Source organism: Pogoniulus pusillus, chromosome 40 (genome assembly GCF_015220805.1).
Source record: "Pogoniulus pusillus isolate bPogPus1 chromosome 40, bPogPus1.pri, whole genome shotgun sequence".
Classification (NCBI taxonomy): Eukaryota; Metazoa; Chordata; class Aves; order Piciformes; family Lybiidae; genus Pogoniulus; species Pogoniulus pusillus.
The window spans coordinates 8,272,107-8,296,678 of NC_087303.1; the positions used below are offsets into that span (position 1 = coordinate 8,272,107).

A 24,572-nucleotide genomic window follows, 5' to 3' on the forward strand; every position below is an offset into this window, starting at 1 on the left:
CCATGGTCAATATGCCACCAGTGGATGGGCCCAAGGAGCGCTTTCTGCTCTATGGCAGAAGGCAGTAGAGAATTACAGAGGCATTAAAGCATTTACTCACAAATTCTTACTAATTATCAATCACCCTCCAGGGCTACGTCACAGCCTATACAAGTGTCCAATCTTCAGGGGACTCTGCCCGTGGACTTTGAGGCTGTGGATCCTCCCAGCTTCATGGGGAAAGGACACAGACATGCAGACAATCTCTGACCGTGTTTGCCGGTGGAGCACCTGGGTAAAATGACTCTTTGTTCAGCAATGTGATTAGATGGTCATTCTCCAGCTTTATTTCCATGTACAGTGAGTTATATGCTTTCTTGCAAGAGGCATGGCCAACTAAGATTGGTTACACGTGAAGGGTACAGGGTTACATGTGAGGCATACACAGGCTGATATACAATAACATTCTACAGGTGTCAGCTGCAGGTCTGGCTAACCCAGCCCCTTGGGCTGGTTAACTCTGCCCACATGCAACTGGCATTCCACCCCCTGCAGCTACATGTGGGGGGTTCTACCCAGTGCCTGGTATCGTAAATCCCAAGACGGGTCCAAGGACACTTCCCACCATGGGTTGCTCATGTTTATCATTTCATGTCCTCTACTAGCAAGAAATTCACCCACACTTGTTCTCCTGCCTTCTTCTGGCAAGACCTTCAGGTGCAGAAGGAGTACGAAGTCGTGAAGTCTCAAGACAGTGTCACGCTGGCCATACAGGCCAATCATATGCAGACAATCCAGGGTCTGCTCCTGGTAACTCACAGCAGTGGAGTTTACCAGGCAGTGATAAGGGAGCGGGTGTGGAATAGGGTGCATGGCTGCATGGGAGACTGAGCTCTGTAGTGAAGCAAAAGCAAGCAACTAAACAAGCAGTTTGATCAGGATTGTGCATCCTGAGCCAGTTGAAGCAAAAAGGTCTGAGAAATAACATCAAGGATGTGTGATTGGAAGGAGAGAATTAGCCTTACCCACCCTTATGCCTTTGTCTACATGGATGGGACCCCTTTCCCTTTCTCTACCCTTTCCCCTTCCCCCTCCTCTTCCTCTTCCTTTCCCCCTTCCCCTTATCCCTGGCACCTCTCAAAGATCACAACAGCAGTGGTGGCACACAACAGACCTCCAGCAGACTCCCCATCAGCCCACCACGCTGTGTCACCTTTTATAATTTCACACTGTTGCTAAATATAGCCGTGCCACACTCCCCTTGGCAGAGGAATGAATTCCCATTGCTACTGCTAGGAAGTCTCCAGGGTCCTAAAACCGCTCGATCAACCCCAAGGGACTAAGGCAAGACTGCCTGTGTTGGCTTCGCCTGCATGGCAGCCACAGGAACAGAACCTCGGAGGCTCAGATGATTCTCCCAACAATGTCAAAACAAATCTTTATATGTTTTTCAGTCCCTCACACCACCTCCTGGCTCAGCATCTGTGGCACTCAACAACAAAAAATAAAACTATTTTACAGAGATAGAATGGGAAACTATTCTACAATACATAAGCTATTGTACAATATGTAAACCACGGGGAAACAATATGTAAACTATGTAAATAATAGTTACAACCATCTGTGCAGGTTTGGTTGTTACCTGCCCTCCCCCACTCCCATGGCTAGGAATTCATCAGACTAACTCATGACCCACGAAATGAACCCCAAAACTCATGCAGAGTTCTGCAGTAGGTATATTTTATTACAGCACTGGGTGCAGGCAGGATCGCTCCATCAATGCTGGCACAAGCCACAGTTTATATTACCAGAGCAGGTATATTCATAAGAAGAGGTAGGGTTATTACAATTATTTCTTGGAGTTCATTAACAGAGGCATATTCCCATTCTCCACCCCAGTTCCAACCCTGGTGGTCTGGAATGGGTATCTGTGATGAACACCCCACACAGGGCCTTTTCATCTCTGGTCAGCAGGTCCCTCTTTATTGCTGATGTCAGGATATCTCTGCTTCTCCTTTATCTCCTTCCTGCTTTCTTTAGTCACTGCAGGCCTGGGCCTTTACAAGGTTGCATATCACAGATCTCCAACCAAGTAGCTGCAGACACTTCTGCAGTAGCCATTGTTTTGCATATTATCAGCTGATTACTGTAAACAAACATTTCTACAAAGTTTGGTATTCTACGGTTTGCCACAGACACCCTCAAGATGAGCATCTGGTCTGTAAGGCTCTTTACCAGTACTCCTTGATTTTTCTTATATAATTTCCCCCATTTTCTTATTAATTAGCAATTTTGTGTGCTATGTTACCAGTTGTTGTGGAGGGCCTGTAGGCCCCAAAGCAACCCTATTTATGCCTGCTCTGCCTGGACATGTCTGTCTGCCTGCACCAGGGGTAAACGAGCACAAAGGGGCACAACAGACCGGGGCCATAATGTCAGTTGCCCAGGACACCTGATTGTGTAAGTCCCCACATGCCCAGCTTGTGCCTGCCTGCTGCTGGGCCCACGTGATTCCCATATTTGGAGCCCAGGCCTGTGGGTTTTACCTAGTATGGTAAGGTTTGGCTGACTGCCAACCTGATTGGTCATTCGAGTGGCCAATGAGACCATTAACTCTCAGCCCACATTTAATAAATAGGGGTGCCCAGGCTCACGTGCAGCCTTCCCCACATTACTTGCTGTCACGGAGGGTAGCAGGCCCCTGTTGTGCGTGTTACAGTGTCTCACATTGAAGGCCAAAAGCAATCGTAAAACCAAAACAATATTTCTAACCCCTGAGAAGATTCCTCCCTAGGAAGGGTAAAAGGTAAACATGGGCCATGTTTTCGAGCAAAAGGCCTTGATTCCCATGGCATCACTGACCACCTGTTGGGGGCTGACTATGGGTGGTCTTACAGGTTGTTTATGGTAAGAATTGTCCAATTGTATGAGTTAATTATAATTTGTACCAACCTGTAAAATTAATGTAAATTGCCTGAACTGACTGAGCACACCCCTTTTAAAACATTATAAAATGGTGTGTCTGCTTTGATCAGGAGCTCTCGCTCCTGCTCTCGCTCCTGTTACTCCTGCTCCTGCTCTAGCTCCTGCTAGCTCTCAACTCTACTCGGCCTTTTTGGCACGAGACCAGCGGACGCCCGATCCTCTGAAACCAGGGCTTGCCTGGGCCCGATCCTGCGGAGAGACTGGACAACGCCCTGAACTTCATAAACACTTTGAAACTCTGCTGAACTGCTTCGAACAGTGAGTAACCAACAAACTTTAAGACTGAGCAACTTATCAAGACTCAAAGAACTCTTTAAAACACAGACTCTCTTTAGTTGCCATTTTCTGCACCTTTACCTGCGACCGCAGATGAAAAGAATTTACGTGGGATAGTTTAGATAAGTTTTGGGGAAGGGGATTTTCGTATTTTAGCAATAAATCATTTAAGCTTTACAAATCAGCCTCGCATGTTTTTCCCCATAAAAATCCCCTAAACTGCATTTCCACGACACTTGCGGCTCCGCCACTTGCTTGCTTGCTTGCCTGCCTGCGTTCTGCCTTGCAGCTTTATGCCTGCCTTTAGTCAGCGTCAGACCCATGCTCAGACTGCACGGAATCCTGCCTCTGCACCTGGAGATCCTGCCTGCGTACCCCTGGAGAGAACAGCCAGCAAGATCCAGTAGCAGTAAGGTCAAAGACTGCCATTTCCCCTGAAACCAGAGGATTTCAGCCTCAAAGTCCACAGGCAGAGACCCTGGAGAATTGGACAGTAGGCACAGGCTGAGGCAGCCCCGGAGGGTGATTAATAATTGATAAGAATTGTGAGTAGATGCCTCTGTAATTTCTGTTACCTCTGCCATAAAGCAGAGAGCAGCTTTCAGCTCAGCTTTGCTGGGCAAATAGTATAAGACCCCAAGCGGCATTAAGCCGCGGGGAAAATTCTCTCTCTGTATGTAGTTTGAAATGTTTGCTAGTTATTAATAAGTCACAATATATATGTATTCCCATAATGTCTTCATAACTGTGTAAGAATACTTTTAATATTAAAGTTCAGTGGTTGGGGGTGGCGAGAGTTGGAATATTGGAAGTTTAATAAATATATATATTTACAAATATCCTCTCACATTAATTCATTTCTTCCCTCCTCCTAATCGGCGTAGGTCATAAAGTACCCCATCCGCGACACCAGTTTTATCCAGTCTTCTCTTGAAATACTTTCCTGATTCTATTTGCTGTCTTAATTGATGCTTTTTCCAGTTGGCGAAGCTATCTTCTGTTCCTCTGGTACACCAAAGAAAGCATCAAAATAAAACACAGATTGATATTCCCGTAGATATAAGCATTAATACAAATGTAAACAACTGCTTCAACCATCCAAAATTAGGCAACCCATATCCCATATTATTATTTGTCCCATAATCCTTGAAATCTCCATGATGGATTGTCCTTTGCTACCTCATGCAATGTTCTTCCCTGCTCCCACAGTTGTTGTGTATCTGTTTCAATGTGTCCTGACTGATCTATGTATGTGCAACAGGCGGTATTGACCAAGGTGCACTCCCCTCCCATTTGGGCTGTAATAATATCCAAAGCTAGCCTGTTTTGGAGTGTCACACTGCCCAGAAACTGCACCTCCTCTTTTAGTCTCTGCAATGCATCAATAGTGGAGTTAGTAATTATTGTCATTGTGGATGAAATATTTACTATTGCTCTTTCCAGCTGTGCTACTCCCAGTGCAGGGATTAACGCTCAGACCAAACTATGATATCCAGTATTATATCTATCAAGGGGGTTTGCTACTCTTTCATTCCTTCTCCAAAGAGTTCTCCAGTATCCTTTGGGCAGGATTTCATCGTGGATAGTGATTCGTAGAGTCAGGTAACCTGCAGTACAGACTCCTGTCCAATTTTTTGGCATAGTTATCTCCACATGTTTTCATCCCAGAAACATGCAAAAAGAAAAAACAGGAGTGCCAACCTGGCCGCTGCAATTCAACGTGCAGCTTTCAGAGCATTTCTGCCAACCCCAGGTGGAGCTGCCAGTATTGTCTTTTAAGGCATGTGACACCTCAGCCTTTGGCAGTGAGATCCTGTTCCTAAATGAAGTCACAAGTCAAACTGTTCTGGTAATTCCCCTGTGGAATCTCCTTTTCAGAAAGCGGCAGGTAACCTGCAATCTCATGCAAATATATTGGTAGCATGAGGACTTCTCAAAGCACAAGGAACACACAGACTTAACCCTTTGACTCCTGCTGTGGGATGTTTTTAGCAAGAGGCAATGTCCCTTGAATTAGTAGAGAGAAAACATTAGAATGGATTCCCGTGACCTCTTGTAAATATTTGCAAAACCCTCTGTCACTGCCCAGCCTCTTCTGTGGTAATAAGAGAAGAGCAACATGAGTAGTCTGGATCTGCATGAGCAGGTTTAGATGTCAAAGTTGTTAGCTCAGTGTCTTGGGTTCAGTTGAATCTGCTGCTGCTGTTCATACCATGCTAGAGTCATGCCAGCGTCATAAATGAAGCACTGACTCAAGCAAAGTATTACGGGACTTGGAAGTTCAGACTGTAACATGGAAGGCTTCCTGTTCCACTTACTGCTTTTGGGTTCTGTTTATTTGGATACTGGCTCCACTGTGCTGGCAGCAGGACAAGGAGTGATGGAGGAGTACTTTTCTGGCTTGGGCTTCTGACTCGCTTCTGCTCACGGATGCTTTGTGCACTGCTTCTTCTGCAATAGGCTAAAGGAAATGTGTATTTTGTACTGTGATTGCTCTGCAAAATCTTACCTGATTCTCTTTGTCTCAGCACAGAGGGTTTTTTTGTGTGTTGTTTCCCCCTCACTTCTATATTGAGAAAGTACACAAGTTAACCCCCTGGTTTAGTTTAACCTGTTGATTTTTGCTTTAAACCATTGCACTAGGTCTATATGAGGATCTTCTATGTCCCCACTTTTCTTCTCAGTCTGTGGTTTACCTGCCTCTGAAAGATGATTCATCTTGCACATCCAGTCTCACACAGAAATAATGTATAGTCTTTCAAAATAATGTATAGTCTTTCATTATTTTTCCCAAAATGTTGAAAGTGCCTCCAAAATTAACTTTTTAACTGAACTTCTTGCAGAAGGAGTGGATACAGAGCAAACACACTACTCAATGTGTAGTGAATCCGCACAATATTTCTTCTATTTCACATGAACTACATCGCTGTCATTACTTTGAATTAAAGTAGCAAGCCAACTATGTTGCTCCTTTTGGATATGTATGGCCGTTTGAGCTGACTTCTAGCTCAGACATGAATTAAATTTGGAACAGAGAAACTTAGAAGTGGAAGTTCTGAGTGGAGAGGTGAACATTGTAGGGATAGGCCATACAATGGCAACAACGGATAAGTTAATATAATTTCATTAGAGCATCAGGAGCTTTATGTCTGGAAGCACAGCTTGGACCTTCCCCTTGCTGCTTCTGCTGCTTCTGCTGCTTCTACTGCACCTGCTGCTACCTTCCCCTGCTGCTGCTTTGGCTGCTGCTGCTTTTGCTACTTTGCCACCGCTTCACCCCTTCCCCATCTTCCTTAAGGTTATTTTATTTCCATAGTAGTTTATTCTCCTTAAACTGTTATATTTAGTTTAAACTATAAGAAATTCAATTTCATTTTTCCTTACTTTCCAAATATCCGTGTTGTAGTGAGTTTACCGGGGGAGGCATCTTCCCTAACCTAGGCCAATATGTTTCCCAGACATGAAGCCACTGTCCTTCACCATCAATGATGAGCAACGACTCATTTGAAGCTCCAGAAATTCTGTGCTGTTGCCCAAGTATGAAAGTTGAGGTCACCACAGCCTTCTTGTGCCTTAATGTCAGGACGAGATTAAAGAAGTAGATACAAACCAATTTACCTTAGAAAGGTCTGCGTGTGGCTCCACTGCTGGGAAACAGGTAGTTTTCTCTTCTATCCCACCAGTCACAGGGACCAACTCAGAAAGACTCATGAGGACCCACAAATCAGTTCCTGGCTTCAAGCCATGAGCAGGACTTCAGGTTTTTTGAACATGGATCAACTTATGGGATGCATAAGGAGAAGACTTTTATCACAAGAGTTGTCTGGGGTCATTAAATAAGCTTTAAATAGATTTGAAAGGGAAAAACCAGGCCTGCTGGAAACAAGCCTGAGACATTTGTGGGGCAGAGTGGTGGTGAATTATTTGGGGCAGTTAATGAGGCAGGAATTATAAAAATATAGTTATTTCTATACACCAACCACTCTGGGCAATCTATTCCACAGTCTCACCACCTTCATACCCACCTTGATTTTTTTGTGCTGTTGAGTTGGCATTGCCAAGCAGCAGAGTCAGGCACTTCTTACTTTCACCGCCAACAGAAATGTTCATTAAAAGAGATGCCCAAGTGGGACTCTACTTACTTGTGTATAGAGCAAATGATGAAACAAGGGAGAAACAAAGTCACAGAGCCCCAGAGCATCCAGTCAGAAGCATGCAGGTAGTATCGCAAGGAACTGAAGTGTACATAAAGCATTTGGGAAGGGAAGACAGGTGAGAAGGGGCTGTGTTTCTGTCTGACTCACTAAATGAGGAGAAGGGAACAGTGAAGCTTGTCCTGAACTTGTAACAAGGTAAGCTTGCCTTTCACTTCTGGTTGGCTTGTCTCATGACCTGCAGCCCCTGGGAAAGTGATTCACCTTTCTCTCCTTTATATAGTCCTAGACTTCAGGGGAGTACCTAGAGAACAGAAGGATAGCGTCTGTAATGATGATGTTTGATGTGACACTAGGAAAGAAATACCAAGAAATCTGCCTTAACAGAGCAGAGCATTGCTGAGCCACACAAGTAAGTACAATACACTCAGGAAAATCATTATGGATTTTCTACAAACTGGGATTTGTTCAGGTTTTAAAGAGAAAGATAAAACATACCTGGTTACTTCAGTTATCTGGATTTCCCCAGAGCTTCTCACAGAAAACAAACCATCCCATAATAAAAGATCTGTAATGCAGTTTTTCAAAAAAATTAAAAGATCAAACATGTTAAATGGCAGCAAATGAACATTCATCATGTGAGAAAGAATTGGCTAGACAAATTCACAGACTTCTACACCCAAGTTGATTGCGTTCAGAATACTCGTAAATATTCCCTAACGATCCGGAAGTGAGCGTGTAAGCGAACTCAAGATGTGGAGAACTCCAGAGGGACTGGATTGCTTGAGTCACTAAACTTCCAGGCAGAATTTGACAAAGACAACTTGGAATGCTGCACCTGAGTAGTAACAATGCCACAGAAATCACTTGCTCTCTGTGCTCCAAGGAACTGGGATTGATAACATTTCCAATGACTAAGATAAGAACTTAGACAAGTAAGTTGAAAACCATATATGAAAATACATATTTCAAAACCAATCTATTCTGAATCCTGCCCTTATTTTTAACACACAAAACCTTGGTGTAATGAAACCTATCTGGACCTAAGTGATCTGTCAAAGACTGGAGGAATCTTCCAGCTGTATGACAGAATGGGGGTCTCTAAAGTTTTTAAAGTCAAATCAAATCACTGTCAATATCTCAAGAAAAAAATAATCTCATTCCATTTAGACATTTAAAAGATAAGCATGAAAGTCTGAGCAAGGTGTCAATTTCCTGTGGAATCAAGGAGCTCCAGAAGGCAATCCTAAAGAAGTTTGAGTGAAACAGAAGAGCCTACGACCACTTGGGATGTCCAAGAATTACTTGTCTGCAGCCCACGTGCACTGCTTAAGGCTGACTTTCGTGTCACATATGGCAGCTAGGTGCAGATGCCTTTGGCAGTCAAAACCATCCAGTGACCATAGACTGCTGGGTGCTGTCTGTGCTGGCTTTGTCTGGGATAGTCTTAAATCTCTTTGGGTCCCTGCCAACCCCTGACAGCCCAGGATCCTGTGATCTTCATAGAACCGTGCAGGGGCTCTGCTTTGGATTTGTGCTGAAAATGTGGTTGATACCACAGGGATGTTTCTGTCACGGCTGAGCAGCGATTGCACAGAGTTAAGAACTTTTCTGCTTCTCACACGACTTCACCAGACAGCAGACTGGAGGCGCACAAGAAGATTGGAGGGGACACAGCTAGGACAGCTTACTCCAACAGACCAAGGGTATATTCTGGACCACATGACGTCATGCCCAGCATTTAAAGCTGGGGGAAGAAGAAGGAAGGGTTCGGCAAGAGAGCAGTACCGAGGCTAGCTCAGCTGAAACGTGCTTTTTCGAAACTTTTTTTCTCCACTTTGGTGCTCTCTCAATCGGAGAAGCCCAGAAGGGGGACAGGGAAGCGGCAGGCGCGGCAAGCTACGCGGCCTTAAGTGCTCGCTCGAGGGCGAGGCAGAGGGGCGGTGCCTGGCGGGCGGGCGACTGAAGCGAGGAGCGGCAGCGGCGACGCCATCGGCAGGAGAGCAGCCTTCTGCTGAGCCCAGCCGCAGCGCGCCGGGGAGGGGGAAAGAGGAAAAAATATCCACCCCCAAACCCTTCACACCCAAACTACTACCTACCTACCGTCGGAGTGCGAAGGAAGGGAGACATGGTGCAAACTAGGTCCAAGCCTTACACTTGTAAAACTGTGGGCACCCAAACAGAGCCCACCTGTGGGCATGCAGGTGTTCAGACTATGCCAGGCTGTGAGGAGCCTGGCACTCGAAGTCGAGGGAGACAGAGGCATTGGCTGCATAAGGTGTGAGCAGATTAATAGTCTGCTTAACCTAGTGGCTGAACTCAAGGGCCAAGTGGAAAGGCTTAAGGCTGAAAGGGAATGTAAAAGAGAGCTGGACCTACAGCACCATGCTCTGCAGTCCCCTTTGCCAGAGGGAGATGAACCAAGTAACAAGGGAGAATGGATGCAAGTACCTGCCAGAAGGGGCAAGGGAAAACCCTTCCAGTCTTCCTCCCATTCTTAGCTGCCCTTACACAACAGATATAGGGCACTAGAGGTTGAGGTGGTTTTGGAGGAGGCAGAAGCAACATTGGCTGGGAGGGCAACTGAAGCAAATCAGTTGCCCCCTCGCATCAGAACAGGTATCCATAAGAAAAAGAGGAGGGTAATTGTTATTGGTGATTCCCTTCTGCAGGGAACAGAGGGCCCCATATGCTGGCCAGACCCCTTCCACAGGAGCTCTGCTGCCTCCCTGGGGCCTGGGTCAGGGATGTTACCAGGAGGCTGCCTACTGTAGTGCAGCCCTCTGATTACTATCCCTTATTAGTTACACAGGCAGGGAACGATGAGGTTGATACCAGAGGGCTAAAAGCTATCAAAAGGGACTTTAAGGCCCTGGGAAAAGCAGTCGAGGGAGCAGGGGCACAGGTAGTCTTTTCATCTGTACCCTTAGTCGCAGGTTGGAATGCAGAGAGGAATAGAAAAGCGTATTTGATGAACAAGTGGCTCAGAGGCTGCTGCCTCCAACAACACTTCGGATTCTTTGATCTTGGGGAATTTTATATTGCCACAGGTCTGCAAGCAACAGATGGGATACAACTGACACAGAGGGGGAGAAGGACCCTGGCACATGAGCTTGCTGGGCTTGTTGAGAGGGCTTTGAACTAGAGGGGAAGGGGGAGGGGGTTAAACGAGATAGCCCTGGATATAAACCAAGGGAACCTGAGGATGGTAGGCTAGAGATAGGGGTAAAAGCAGCAGCCCAGCTGAAGTGCATGTACACTAATGCACAAAGTATGGGTCACAAACAAGAGGAGCTGGAAGCCTTGGTGCTGGAGGAAAACTATGATGTTGTCGCCATCACAGAACCATGGTGGGATGACTCGCATGATTGGAGTGCTGTAATCAATGGCTACAGACTCTTCAGGAGAGACAGGCAAGGGAGAAGAGGTGGAGGAGAGGCTCTGTATATTAGGGATGCTCTGGATGTCATGGAGGTAGAAATCAAGGATGATCAAGTTGAGTCTTTATGGGTGTGTTCTTACCAAAACATTCTACCTTGCTTCAAACTAGCACAGGGTGAGAATTAAGGGGAAGGCCAACAAGGCTGATATCCTGGTTGGAGTCTGTTACAGACCACCCAACCAGGAAGAAGAGGTTGATTTATTACTCTTTAAACAACTGGAGGCTGCCTCAAGATCCCCTGCCCTTGTTCTTGTGGGCGACTTTAACCTACCAGACATCTGCTGGGACTTAAATACTGCAGAGAAGAAGCAGTCTAGAAGGTTTCTTGAGTGTGTGGAAGGCAACTTCTTATCCCAGCTGTTACGTGAGCCTACCAGGGGGGCAGCCCTGCTTGACCTGCTGCTCACAAATAGAGAGGGGCTGGTGGGGGATGTGGTGGTTGGAGGCTGCCTGGGGTCCAGTGACCACAAAATTATAAGAGTGTTCAATACATGGAGAAACCAGGAGGGGATCAACAGAACCTCCACACTGGACTTCCCAAGGGCAGATTGCAGCCTGTTGAAGGAACGAACTCAGAAAGTTCCTTGGGAAAGAGCCCTTAAAAACAAAGGTGTCCAGGAAGGTTGGACCTACTTGAAGAAAGAACTCCTGAAGGCACAGGAGCAGCTGTGCCATTGAGCCAGCAGATCAGCCGACGAGGGAGGCAGCCAGGCTGGATGGGCAAGGAGCTGCTGAAGGAATTGAAGATAAAAAAGAGAGTGTATCACCTTTGGAAAAGAGGGGAGGTGTCCCAGGAAGAGTTCAAGGATGTTGCTAGGTCTTGTAGAAAAAAATGAGAGAGGCAAAAGCCCATTTGGAGCTTAGGCTGCCACTGCTGGTAAGGAAAATAAAAAATGTTTCATAAATATCTGAATGGCAGAGAAGGGCCAAGGACAACCTCCAGTCCTTGTTAGATAGAGAGGGGAATAGAGTGACAAAGGATGAGGAGAAGGCAGAGGTGCTTAACACCTTCTTTGCCTCAATCTTCAATAGTGGGACAGGTTCTCTCCAGGACAACTGGACTCCTGAGGTGCCAAATGGAGTCAGGGTCCAGTATAGTCCCCCTCTAATCCATGAGGAAGGAGTAAGGGATCAGGGATCTGCTGAGACACTTGGATCCTCACAAGTCCATGGGACTGGATGGGATCCATCCTAGGGTGCTGAGAGAGCTGGCAGATGAGCTGGCCAAGCAGCTCTCCATCGTTTACCAGCAGTCCTGGCTCACTGGAGAGGTCCCCAAAGACTGGAAGCTGCCAATGTGATACCCATTCACAAGAACGGTCGTAAGGAGGAGCTAGAAAACTACAGACCTGTCAGCCTGACCTCAGTGCCAGGCAAGGTGATGCAACAGGTCATCTTGAGTGCCATCACAAAGCACCTCCAGGATGGCCAAGGGATCAGGCCCAGCCAGCATGGGTTCAGGAAGGGTCCTGTCTCAGCAACCTGATCTCCTTTTATGATCAGGTTACCTGCCTGATGAATGTGGGGCAGGCTGTGGATGTAGCCAGACTGGACTTGAGCAAAGCCTTTGACACTGTCTGCTCCTGGCCAAGCTGGCAGCTTGTGGTTTGGACAGATTCACTCTGATATGGGTCAGGAACTGGCTGGATGGCAGAGCCCAAAGAGTCATGCTGAATGGTGCCACATCCAGTTGGCAGCCAGTCACTAGTGGTGTTCCCCAGGCGTCACAGTATCGCAGTATCACCGAGGTTGGAAGAGACCTCATAGATCATAAAGTCCACCCTTTTCCCACAGAGCTCAAGGCTAGACCATGGCACCAAGTGCCACGTCCAACCTTGCCTTGAACAGCCCCAGGGACGGCGACTCCACCACCTCCCCAGGCAGCCCATTCCAGTGTCCAATGACTCTCTCAGTGAAGAACTTTCTCCTTACCTCGAGCCTAAATTTCCCCTGGCGCAGCCTGAGGCTGTGTCCTCTCGTTCTGGTGCTGGCCACCTGAGAGAAGAGAGCAACCTCCCCCTGGCCACAACCACCCCTCAGGTAGTTGTAGACAGCAACAAGGTCTACCATGAGCCTCCTCCTCTCCAGGCTAAACAATCCCAGCTCACTCAGCCTCTCCTCGTAGGGCTGTGCTCAAGGCCTCTCACCAGCCTCATTGCCCTTCTCTGGACACGCTCAAGCATCTCAATGTCCCTCCTAAACTGGGGCCCCAGAACTGAACACAGCACTCAAGGTGTGGTCTAACCAGTGCAGAGTACAGGGGCAGAATGACCTCCCTGCTCCTGCTGACCACATCATTCCTGATGCAGGCCAGGATGCCATTGGCTCTCTTGGCCACCTGGGCACACTGCTGGCTCATGTTCAGGCGGGTATCAATCAGCACCCCCAGATCCCTCTCTGTCTGGCTGCTCTCCAGCCACTCCGACCTCAGCCTGTAGCTCTGCATGGGATTGTTGTGGCCAAAGTGCAGCACCCTGCACTTGGAGCTATTGAACCCCATCCCATTGGACTCTGCCCATCTGTCCAGGCGGTCAAGGTCCTGCTGCAGAGCCCTTTTGCCCTCCAACCCAGTCACATCTGCCCCCAGCTTAGTGTCATCTACAAACTTGCTGATGACTGACTCCATGCCCTCATCCAGATCATCAATGAAGATGTTAAAGAGGATGGGGCCCAGCACTGATCCCTGAGGGACACCACTAGTGACAGCTGCCAGCTGGATGTGGCACCATTCACCACCACTCTCTGGGTCCGGCCCTCCAGCCAGTTCCTAACCCAGCACAGAGTGTTGCCATCCAAGTCATGGGCTGACAGCTTAGCCAGCAGTTTGCTGTGGGGGACAGTGTCAAACGCCTTGCTGAAGTCCAGATAGGCCACATCCACAGGCCTCCCCACATCCACCAAGCGTGTCACCTGATCATAGAAGGAGATCAGGTTGGAGAGGCAGGATCTGCAGTTCCTAAATCCATGCTGGCTGGACCTGAGTCCTTTGCCATCCCTCAGGTGTGCTCTTATCACCCCCAAGATAACCTGCTCCATCAGTTTCCCTGGCACTGAGGTCAGGCTGACAGGTCTGTAGTTCCCAGGTTCCTCTGTCCGACCCTTCTTGTGGATGGGGACAATGTTGGCAGTTTCCAGTCTCCTGGGACCTCTCTGGTGAGCCAGGACTGCTGGAAAATGATGGAGAGCAGCTTGGCCAGCTCAGCTGCCAGCTCTCTCAGCACCCTGGGATGGATCCCATCTGGTCCCATGGACTTGTGGGTGTCTAGATGGCTCAGCAGGTCCTGAACTAATTCCTCATGAATTTCCAGGGGAACACACTGCTCCCTGACCCCATCCCCCAGTTCAAGAGGCCACTTGCCTCCTCCTCCCTCCTTACTGTTGAAAATTGAGGTGAAGAAGGCATTCAGAACCTCAGCCTTTTCTTCGTCATCAGTTATAGTGTTCCCCTCCTGGTCCAGTAAGGAGTGGAGGCTCTTCTTGCCCTTCTTTTTAGCACTGATACATTTGTAAAAGTGCTTTTTATTATCTTTCATGGAAGTGGCAGCCTAAATTCTAGCTGGGCCTTAGCCTCTCTAATTTTTCTCCTGCATAATCTGCCATCAGTGCTGGGCCCAGTCCTGTTCAACATCTTTATTGATGATCTGGACGAGAGGATTGAGTCGTGCATCAGTAAGTTTGCAGATGACACCAAGCTAGGAGCAAGTGTTTGTCATGGTTTGGGTGTTACCTGCCCCCCCACTCTTTAGAAATCACCCAGACTAGTCTCAGCAAGCTCTGGGAATATAAATGAAGCTATTTATTTACAAGTAGCACAATATACAAGCACTTATTTACAGTATATACAGTTATATACAGAAATATACAAGGTAAAAGGTAATAGAGAAACACAACTCCCCTCCCAGAAACCTGAGTCCCCAGGAGGGGCTCTCAACCACCCCTGCACCTTCCCCTTGCCCCTCTCAACCTTACCCCAGTCCCAAGGAAGAATAGAAGTTCAGCTAAGAGGTTAGGAAGCAAAGGTGAGTGGAAGGTGAGGTTAGGGAGACGCAGCTCAGCCAGAAGCCCAAGCAGAGTGCCACAAAATGGCAAGAGTGTTATCTAATGTTTTTGTTTCTTCTTCAGGAAGACTCTGAGGGGAGTAGACACCACCATTGTTTTCCTTTCACAGCCAATGATCTAGTTCTTCTCACCAGAACATTCTACCCTGCTTCAAACTAGCACAATCCACCCCTGTCTACTTCACTCAGAGTATCGCTGAGAACTATCTGATCTAATCTAAACCTATATTTACACTAATGGATATTACAAGTTCAGGTCACACTTCATTGTGGCTATCTCAGATGTAGGTGATTCAAAAGCTGAGACAGTTTGTCTATTCACAGATGAGAACAGGGACTCCCAGGTGACATTTGGTTCATGCTCATGTACTGTAGATTCTCTTGTAGATTCTCTCATAGGTTCTTTCAGTGGACGCCGATGGTACCTAAAACAGAAAACTCCTAACAGCTTGTATTACACACTCTGAATTTAAACTCTCTCAGCTAAGGTTAGATTTCTCTGTGGCACACATTGGATTTCACCATTCTCCTGCATTACCCAGTAGGTGTGACCAGGACCTTCAGCAGAAACCACCCCTCGGACAGGTTTCCCTTCACCCGAAGGAGAAAATACCCAAACAGTTTTCCCTAACAGATTCTTTTCATGTACAACAGGAACTTTATCACCATCTACTGTTTGGACCAAATCTGATTGTGCAGGTCCTGCTCTGTTTACTGAACCCCTACTATTTACCAACCAGGTAGCTTGTGCTAAATGTTTGTCCCAGTTTTTCAGAGTTCCACACCCCATGGCTTTTAGGGTGGCTTTCAGCAAACCATTGTAGTGCTCAATCTTCCCTGCACCTGGAGCACAGTGGGGTGTGTGGTAGGTCCACTCAATACCATGCTCTTTGGCCCAGTTTTTCACAAGATTGTTCTTGCAATGAGTGCCATTGTCTGACTCGATTCTCTCTGGAGTTCCATGTCTCCACAGGATCTGTCTCTCCAAGCCAAGAATGGTGTTGTGTGCAGTTGCATGTGGAACTGGATAGGTTTCCAGCCATCCGGTGCTGGCCTCTACCATCGTCAGCACATACTGCTTGCCAGAACGTGATTGAGGTAAAGTGATGTAGTCAATCTGCCAGGCTTCACCATACTTGTACTTTGACCATCTATCACCATACCATAAGGGTTTGATTAGCTTAGTCTGCTTAATAGCTGCATAAATGTCGCAGTCACGGATGACTTGGGTGATAGCATCCATGGATAAGACAATTGACCTATCGTGAGCCCATTGGTATGTTGCATCTCTGCCTTGATGTCCAGATGAATCATGGGCCCACGGAGCTAGGAACAGTTCAAATTGGTGTTTCCAATCAAGATCAAGATCAGAGTTGGTATCAACTTGAGAAATCTTAGCAGCTTGGTCTGCCTGCTGGTTGTGGTGATGTTCCTCAGTGGCTCTGCTCTTAGGCATGTGTGTGTCTACGTGCCGCACCTTCACTGGAATTTTCTCCAGCTGTACATCAATGTCCTGCCATAGATCAGCACACCAAATAGGCTTTCCTTTCCTCTGCCAACCATGCTTCTTCCAGTCCTTTAGCCAACCCCATAGAGCATTGGCTACCATCCACGAGTCGGTGTAGAGGTAAAGGATAGGCCAATTTTCACGTTCAGCCACATCAAGAGCAAGTTGGACAGCTTTTACCTCAGCGAACTGACTGGATTCTCCTTCGCCATCTCTCCTGGTAGGACTCCAGACTGCTGACTTCCATCTTTGCTTGTTCCCAACAAGACGACAGGAACCATCTGTGAACAAAGCATAGTTCTTTTCCTGATCAGAGAGATCACCATAGGGAGGAGCTTCTTCAGCACGAGTTATTTTCTCCTCTGGAGATTTGGTACAGTCTGTGCCTTCTGGCCAGTTGGTGATCACCTCCACCAGACCAGCTCGATCAAGATTACCCATTCGTGCTCGTTGGGTTATCACGGCCATCCATTTAGACCAGGTTGCATCTGTGGCATGATGTGGTGATGAACCTTTGCCTTTGAACATCCAGTTTAGAACTGGCAGTCTAGGAGCTAAAATCTATTGTGACTCAGTTCCAATCACTTCAGAAGCTGCTTTCACTCCTTCATAGGCTGCTAGTATCCCTTTCTCTGTTGGGGTGTGTGCCAGTTTGAAGCAGGGTAGAATGTTTTGGTGAGAAGAACCAGATCATAGGCTGTGAAAGGAAAACAATGGTGATGTCTACTCCCCTCAGAGTCTTGCTGAAGAAGAAACAAAAACATTAGATAACACTCTCGCCATTTCTTCACACTCTGCCTCGGGCTGCGGGCTGAGCAACATCTTACTCCCTAAACTCACCTTCCACTCACCTTTGCTTCTTAACCTTTTTGCTGAACCTCTATTCTTCTTTAGGACTGGGGTAAGGTTGAGAGGGGCAAGGGGAAGGTGCAGGGGTGGTTGAGAGCCCCTCCTGGGGACTCAGGTTTCTGGGAGGGGAGTTGTGTTTCTCTATTACCTTTTACCTTGTATATTTCTGTATATAACTGTATATAGTGTAAATATCTGCTTGTACATTGTGCTAGCTGTAAATAAATAGCTTCATTTATATTCCCAGAACCAGCTGAGACTAGTCTGGGTGATTTCTAGAGTGTGGCGGGGGCAGGTTACAACCAAACAATCACAGGGTGTAATTTGCCTCTGAACCTCTGTAGCTACGACCCCAGAAACCCCAAAGGCTCTAAGTTGGACCAGTGTCACTGGCAGCCGTGTACAGAATGTTTTTAATGTCCAGACCAGATCGCACAGGTCCCAAGCCCACTGCATGGACTACTTCTCACTTGATCTGATCAAAGGCTGCTTGTTGTTCAGGTCCCCACTCGAAATTGCTTCTCTTACGAGTCACATCATGCAGAGGTTTGACAATCTGACTGAAACCAGGAATGTGTGGTCTCCAAAATCCACTGCACCCAGGAAAGAGAGAGTGTCCTTCTTACTGGTGGGAACTGCCATGGTAGAGACTTTGTTGATCACATCCTGAGGAATTTGACAGTGACCATCCTGCCACTGCACTCCCAGAAACTGAATTTCTCTGGCAGGTCCTTTGACCTTGTCTCTCTTAATGGCCAAACCTGCTTGCAACAGAATGTCAATGGTTTTGTTATCTTTCTCGAAGACTTCCTCCGCAGTTTGGCCCCACACAATGATGTCGTCGATGTACTGGATGTGCTCTGGAGCTTTACCTTTCTCCAGTGCATTGTCGATGACTGAGTGACAGATTGTTGAGCTGTGCTTCCACCCCTGAGGCAAACGGTTGAACTGGTACTGGATTCCTCTCCAGGTGAATGCAAACTGAGGCCTGCACTCCTTTGCTATGGGAATAGAGAAGAAAGCATTTGCAATGTCTATGGTTGCATACCATTTAGCCTCCTTCGATTCCAGCTCGTACTGGAGTTCCAGCATGTCTGGCACAGCTGCGCTCATGGGTGGAATCACCTCGTTGAGGGCACGAATATTAACTGTCAGTCTCCAGTCTCTGTTAGGATTTTGCATAGGCCAGATGGGACTGTTGAAAGGTGAATGAGCTTTCTCAGTGACAGCCTGACTCTCCAGTTGACAAATCAGCTGATGAATGGGCAACAAAGAGTCATGGTTAGTTCTGTACTGCTTGTGGTGCACAGTTTGAGTAGCAGTTGGCACTTCCAGATCCTCTATGTCATGATGTCCCACAATTGCAGATTCATCTGAAAGTTCAGGTCTAATGGACAATTTCAATTTACCATCCTCAGCCTCTACAGATGCTATTCCAAAAGCCCATTTGTGACCCTTAGGATCTTTGAAACAACCTTGTCTCAAAAAGTCTGTTCCTGATGGCAGAAACATGCACCCATTCAGATGATGCAGGAATGGTATCCTTTACCAGATTGGAAATGTTTCTGAGATCCTCTGTCAGTTCTTTCATGGCATTCCTAATGACATTCTCAATGCTATCCTTAATGGTATTCTTAATGCTATCTTTAATGCCATCTTTTATTGCTGTACCAAGAGTTTTTATGGCACAGATTATAGCAGAATGTGACAAGCTATCCTCTATCTGCCTGAGCTGGTCAGAGAACTCACCAACAGTGAAAGATCTTCCATTATCACTTCTTGATAGAGACTTGCTAGCCAAGATGTTAGCATAGGATGAAGGAGCAAGCTTAATAAGCTTCTTCATGAGACCTGTTCCAAGAGGAATATCATCAGGCTCATGTGTGCCATGATCTCCATAAAGCACTTCCTTCACAGCAAACTCCTTCAGAAGCTTAATTCCCTGCTTAATGGTGTTCCACTTCTTAGCAGCCCATGGAAGATCATCTCGGGAAGGATATCCCATAGCCACAGCCAACAGAAGGCGTGTCCACAAGCTAACCTTACCAAGAGAACTTGCTAGGTATTTGTCCACTCCACTCTCCTTGGTGAGTGGTCCTAGCTGCTTGGCAGACTTGTCTTCTACCTGCAGGGCATTGGCACCAATGCTACGGCATCTCACTAGCCAGCTTAGGATTGGCTCTCCTGATTCCCTTGAGTATTCCTTCCTAACTTCCCTGACCTCTCTAAGTGGATCGTTGGAGTCCTGGATGTCATCTTCTCTTCTTCCTCTTGTTGATCTGGATGTCCCTGGCCTAGAAACAGAACTTTACTAAGAGCATTCTTAAACTCATTGGAACCATCCTCTTTCTTGGCAGCCAACCTCACAGCGCTCTTCTCATCAGAGTACTGGGATCTGAGCATGTTTGCCAAGTCCCAAAGACTAAATGTCTCCTCTTCCTCCTCTTGCTCACCAGAGGTCCCCTCTCTTACATCCTCCTTTGAATCACACTTTATCAACTGTGGTGTCTTGCCTTTCACTTTAGCAGGTGTCTACTGAAGGGTTTGAATCATTGGGGGTCTGACCTGAGGCCTATGACTTCAGATCTGCCTTAGAGCTAGAAGGGTTCTGGTTGTCTGCTGGCTGGGCATTCAAACTGCTGAGTTATTGTTACTAGTGTTATTAGTTGAGGGAACATCTTGGCTTTGATTATTTGCCTGTATTCCTGGGATGCCTGCCAACCCTGCCATGTTATCTTTCCCACTAGGAGTATTGGCAGCTTTCCCAGAATCTGGAGAGGGAAGTGTGCTCCACAAGTGCTGGGTGCTGCACTTTGGCCACAACAACCCCATGCAGAGCTACAGGCTGGGGTCGGAGTGGCTGGAGAGCAGCCAAACAGAGAGGGATCTGGGGGTGCTGATTGATACCCGCCTGAACATGAGCCAGCAGTGTGCCCAGGTGGCCAAGAGAGCCAATGGCATCCTGGCCTGCATCAGGAATGATGTGGTCAGCAGGAGCAGGGAGGTCATTCTGCCCCTCTACTCTGCACTGCTTAGACCACACCTTGAGTGCTGTGTTCAGTTCTGGGCCCCCCAGTTTAGGAGGGACATTGAGATGCTTGAGCGTGTCCAGAGAAGGGCAACGAGGCTGGTGAGAGGCCTTGAGCACAAGCCCTAGGAGGAGAGGCTGAGGGAGCTGGGATTGTTTAGCCTGGAGAGGAGGAGGCTCATGGTAGACCTTGTTGCTGTCTACAACTACCTGAAGGGTGGTTCTAGCCAGGAGGAGGTTGCTTTCTTCTCTCAGGTGGCCAGCACCAGAACGAGAGGACACAGCCTCAGGCTGCGCCAGGGGAAATTTAGGCTTGAGGTGAGGAGAAAGTTCTTCACTGAGAGAGTGATTGGCTACTGGAATGGGCTGCCTGGGGAGGTGGTGGAGTCGCCGTCCCTGGGGCTGTTCAAGGCAAGATTGGATGTGGCACTTGGTGCCATGGTCTAGCCTTGAGCTCTGTGGTAAATGGTTGGACTTGCTGATCTATGAGGTCTCTTCCAACCTTGGTGATACTGTGATACTGTGATACTGTGTGATACTGTTTTTCAGTAGGTGATGGTGAGACTTTGGAATAGTCTGCCCAGGGAGGTCGTGGATGCCTTCTGTCTGGGAGTGTTTAAGGCCAGGTTGTTAAGGAGGGGATTAGGTTTGAACCTGGGTTTGGGGTGAAATGCAATGAGGCTGATGTAAAAGTTAATAAATAATTTATTAATATATACAGAGAAAACTTCCCCAAACTTATTTACAACTAACCCACACAAATTCTATGATGCGATTGGTAGAACTATTCTTGCAGAACATTTATATACAATCAAATTATGCGAGTTGGAAGAGGTTTTTGGAAATGTTTCTAATTAGAGAATCTTACAGCATAAACTGCCACTGGTAAGGTTAATCAAATTCTTTTAGCAACTTGAATAAAGAAAGTTCAGATACTCACTGGTTGGAAGTCTTAATATCTGCATTCCAAGAGCATACACAGGAACATATATACATATATATGTATATATATATATGGTGAGAGCCATGTGGCTTGGCTGAGGCTTCATGTGTGTGGCTACTGCAATGTGGATTGTTGCCAGTTCAGTCCAAATTGGGGCACGCCATCTGAGGATGGTTCATGGGCATGAGAGGGATCTTCTGTGGCTCAGGAAGTCATCGGATAGTCATCCGTCTGGGCAAAGGCAGGGTCCGGGCTCGCAGGCTGGAGCAGTCTGATTGAGTGCTGTGTATAGCAAGGAGTCGGCCCTCAGGCTGGCACGGCAGGCTGGAGCAGCAGCCAGCAAGTCCCAATGTTGAAACCCATTGCTAGGTCATTGTTGGGTCAGGCTGCCAGTTGTAGGCAAATCCCCACTTACGCGCGATGCAAAGTGTCGTGGCACACAGAGGCACATAAGGCAAACAGGTAGCAAACAAAACAAAAGCAGCAGCAGGCAGCGAACAAGCAGGGGGAGGTGAGCATCTTGTTTACCTGTATCCTCCTATTTATCAGATCTAGGCCTAGATTAATGGTCCTTTGGCCACAATATTATCCAATCAACTTTACCAGTTGGTCAAAACATACCAAATTAGGAAGGGTCCACAGGCCTGGCTCCCCCAAATATGGGAAGAGCACAGGCCTTGCTCCCGGTAGGCCATAAGCTAGGCGCGTGGGCTTACACAACAGCGTTACACAACCTGGGCCCTGGGCAGGCCAGACTTTATGGCGCCAGGTCCTTTGTGCCCCTTTATGTCTGTTTATGTTCATTTACCTCTGGTATGGCAGATAGGTAAACATGTCCAGGCAATGCAGAACATGTTTAAGCCTACAACACAGGTTGAATGAGGCCTTGAGCAACCCAGTCTGGTTGTGAGGTGCCACCACCCATGACATGGTGTTTGGAACTAGGCGATCATTAAGGTCCCTTCCAACCCAAGCTGTTCTATGATGCTGTGACCTTGCTGCAATCTGGAATGCAGACAGGTAACCTGGGTAGTTATTGTCATATTGCCATAAATGTAGGAAAATATGATTAAAAGTAGAGCAGTAAAAGTTGTATTTGTCTGCTAAGTCAGGAAGCCAGCCTGGAAAATAGAAACCTGTCAGAAATGTAACGGTCTGCTTGCAGATCCTGACCTATGGTACTGCAAGTAAGACAGGGAAGATCTAAATCTTATCTCATTGTCTAAGGTCAGTATCTCAAGAGTGGACACATACCAGTCCTGTAGACATTCTTGTGATTGGCTGAAAGGCTCTCTGGAGGTACTTTATCTCTGCCTTTGACTGTAGGGAGTACTGAGGAATACAGTGGTAGCAATCTGCAGTCAGGTGAGATGAATCACAGTCACAGGTTTGTGGTCTTGTTTGGAATCTACCCTCAAAGGTACTCCAGTGCCTGGGGCCTGGGGTCTGTAATGAACACTAACATGAAAGGTACTCAGATTCTGTAAGATATTTATCAAAACACCAGTTTTTGGAGCTCGTATGAAAAGGGAAAAGAAGCACTACAGAGAATCTCATGTCTCGTCAGATGCTGGGGACCCACAGCTGTGAAGCATCAGCTTTCTAGTCAGGGCATGGCCTTGTGCATAGATCCTGTCTATGGAGTGATTCCTCCACATTGTGGTGTTTAGAGATCCTACCAGATTTTTGTAAGAAGTGAAAAACACTGCTAATGATTTCTGCTGTCCAGTAAAACTATGTCTAGCTGGTAACTTGTTGCTTCACTTTAAGATAAGGATCATCACTAGTGCCATGTGGGAGCTGGCTAAGGCTGCTTCATGCTTTGCCAAATGTTTGTCCAGTGGCCAAGTGATGTGTGCAGCAGTCAGTGGCCTGCTTAGGTCAGACAGGTACATCACCCACTCTTTGGCTTGCAAGTCTTCCGGTTAGGATCACCACAACTACCAACAGATGAGTTTTTTTCCTGCTTCTTGGAACACATCTAACATATTTTTAACTACCTTTAAGCTTTCAGAGATAACAGTGGTGAAATTCATCCTCTTGGGACTCACTCGCAATCATGTTTTGGAGATCATCCTGTTTGCCATTCCCTTTGTTGCCTTCCTCCAGATCCTCCTTGGAAACATCACTGTCATCACCATCACCCTGATGGACCAACACCTTTACATCCCCATGTACTTCTTTCTCAGAAATTTCTCCCTCGTGGAAATTTGCTTCACTTCTACCTTTATGCCAAAGACACTCTACAGCCTCCTGACAGGGGCAAAAGCAATTTCCCTCTGGGGATGTTTTCTTCAGTTATCTCTCTTCTTCATCCTGGGTGTCTGCACTTTCTTGCATGTAGGTCTCATGTTCTTTGATAGCTACATGGCCATTTGCCACCCTTTGCAGTATTCCTCTTTCATGACCAGTCAAGTGTTGCCTGCAGCTGGTGCTGGGCTGCTGGGTGATGAGCATCTTCTTAGTGTTCCCTGCACTGACAATTATCCTCTGTTTGCCCTTCTGTGGGCCCAACATCATCACCCACTTTTACTGTGACACAGCGCCACTGCTGCAGCTGTCCTGCACAGACACAGGCCTCGTTTAGACAGTGATGCTGGTGACAAGTGTCCTGATCCTGCCTGGTACCTTGTCTGTCACTGCCTTTTCCTATGCCTACATTGTCTACACTGTCACACACATCCAGTCTTCATCTTCAGGAAGGAAAAAAGCCTTTTCCACCCACTCTGCTCATCATATTGGGGTCGCCATTCTGTACAGCAGCTCTATCTTCAGGTACATCTGACCACGCCAGCAGAGTGTGAGGGATTTTGACAAAGTTCTGTCTTTCCTCTACTGTGTTGTGTAGCCCTTGCATGTACACCCTTCAGAAGCAGCAAGTGAAACAGACCTTGAAAAGACCTGGTGGCAAGATGTTCCAATATTTTGAAACCCTGAGCTACAAAGTAATGAGTGCATGCAAATGACTGCCAGACAGAGCACCCAGGATCCTGAGGGATGAGGAATGAAGATCATAGACTCATAGAATGGTCTGGGTTGGAAGGGACCTCCAAAGGTCATCTAGCCTCACCCCCTTTGTAGTAAGTAGGGGCCCAGATCAGGTTGCCCAGAGCCCTGCTGAGCCTCACTTTGAATATCTCCAAGGATGGGGCACCAATCACTTCCCTGGGCAGCCTGTTGCAGTATTCCACCATCCTCTGTTGTGGAGGGCCTATAGGCCAAAAGCAGGTGTATTTATGCCTGCTCCGCCTGGACATGTCTCTGCCTGCACCTGGAGTCCAGGCCTGTGGGTTTTACCTGGGGTGGTAGTGATCAGCTGACTGCCAACCTGATTGGTTCATTTGAGTGGCC

The 24,572-nt window shown here is 47.2% G+C and overlaps 1 protein-coding gene across 1 annotated transcript; it reads left to right on the forward strand.

Moving 5' to 3' along the window:
- The first annotated feature begins 1,666 nt into the window (after positions 1-1,666).
- On the forward strand, positions 1,667-24,187 carry LOC135191925 (olfactory receptor 6E1-like). Its single transcript, XM_064174611.1, is given in 7 exon segments — positions 1,667-1,709; positions 3,015-3,222; positions 3,530-3,643; positions 5,119-5,128; positions 23,229-23,633; positions 23,635-24,065; positions 24,067-24,187. Coding segments are annotated over 7 exon segments (1,332 nt in total).
- The last annotated feature ends 385 nt before the right edge of the window (positions 24,188-24,572 follow it).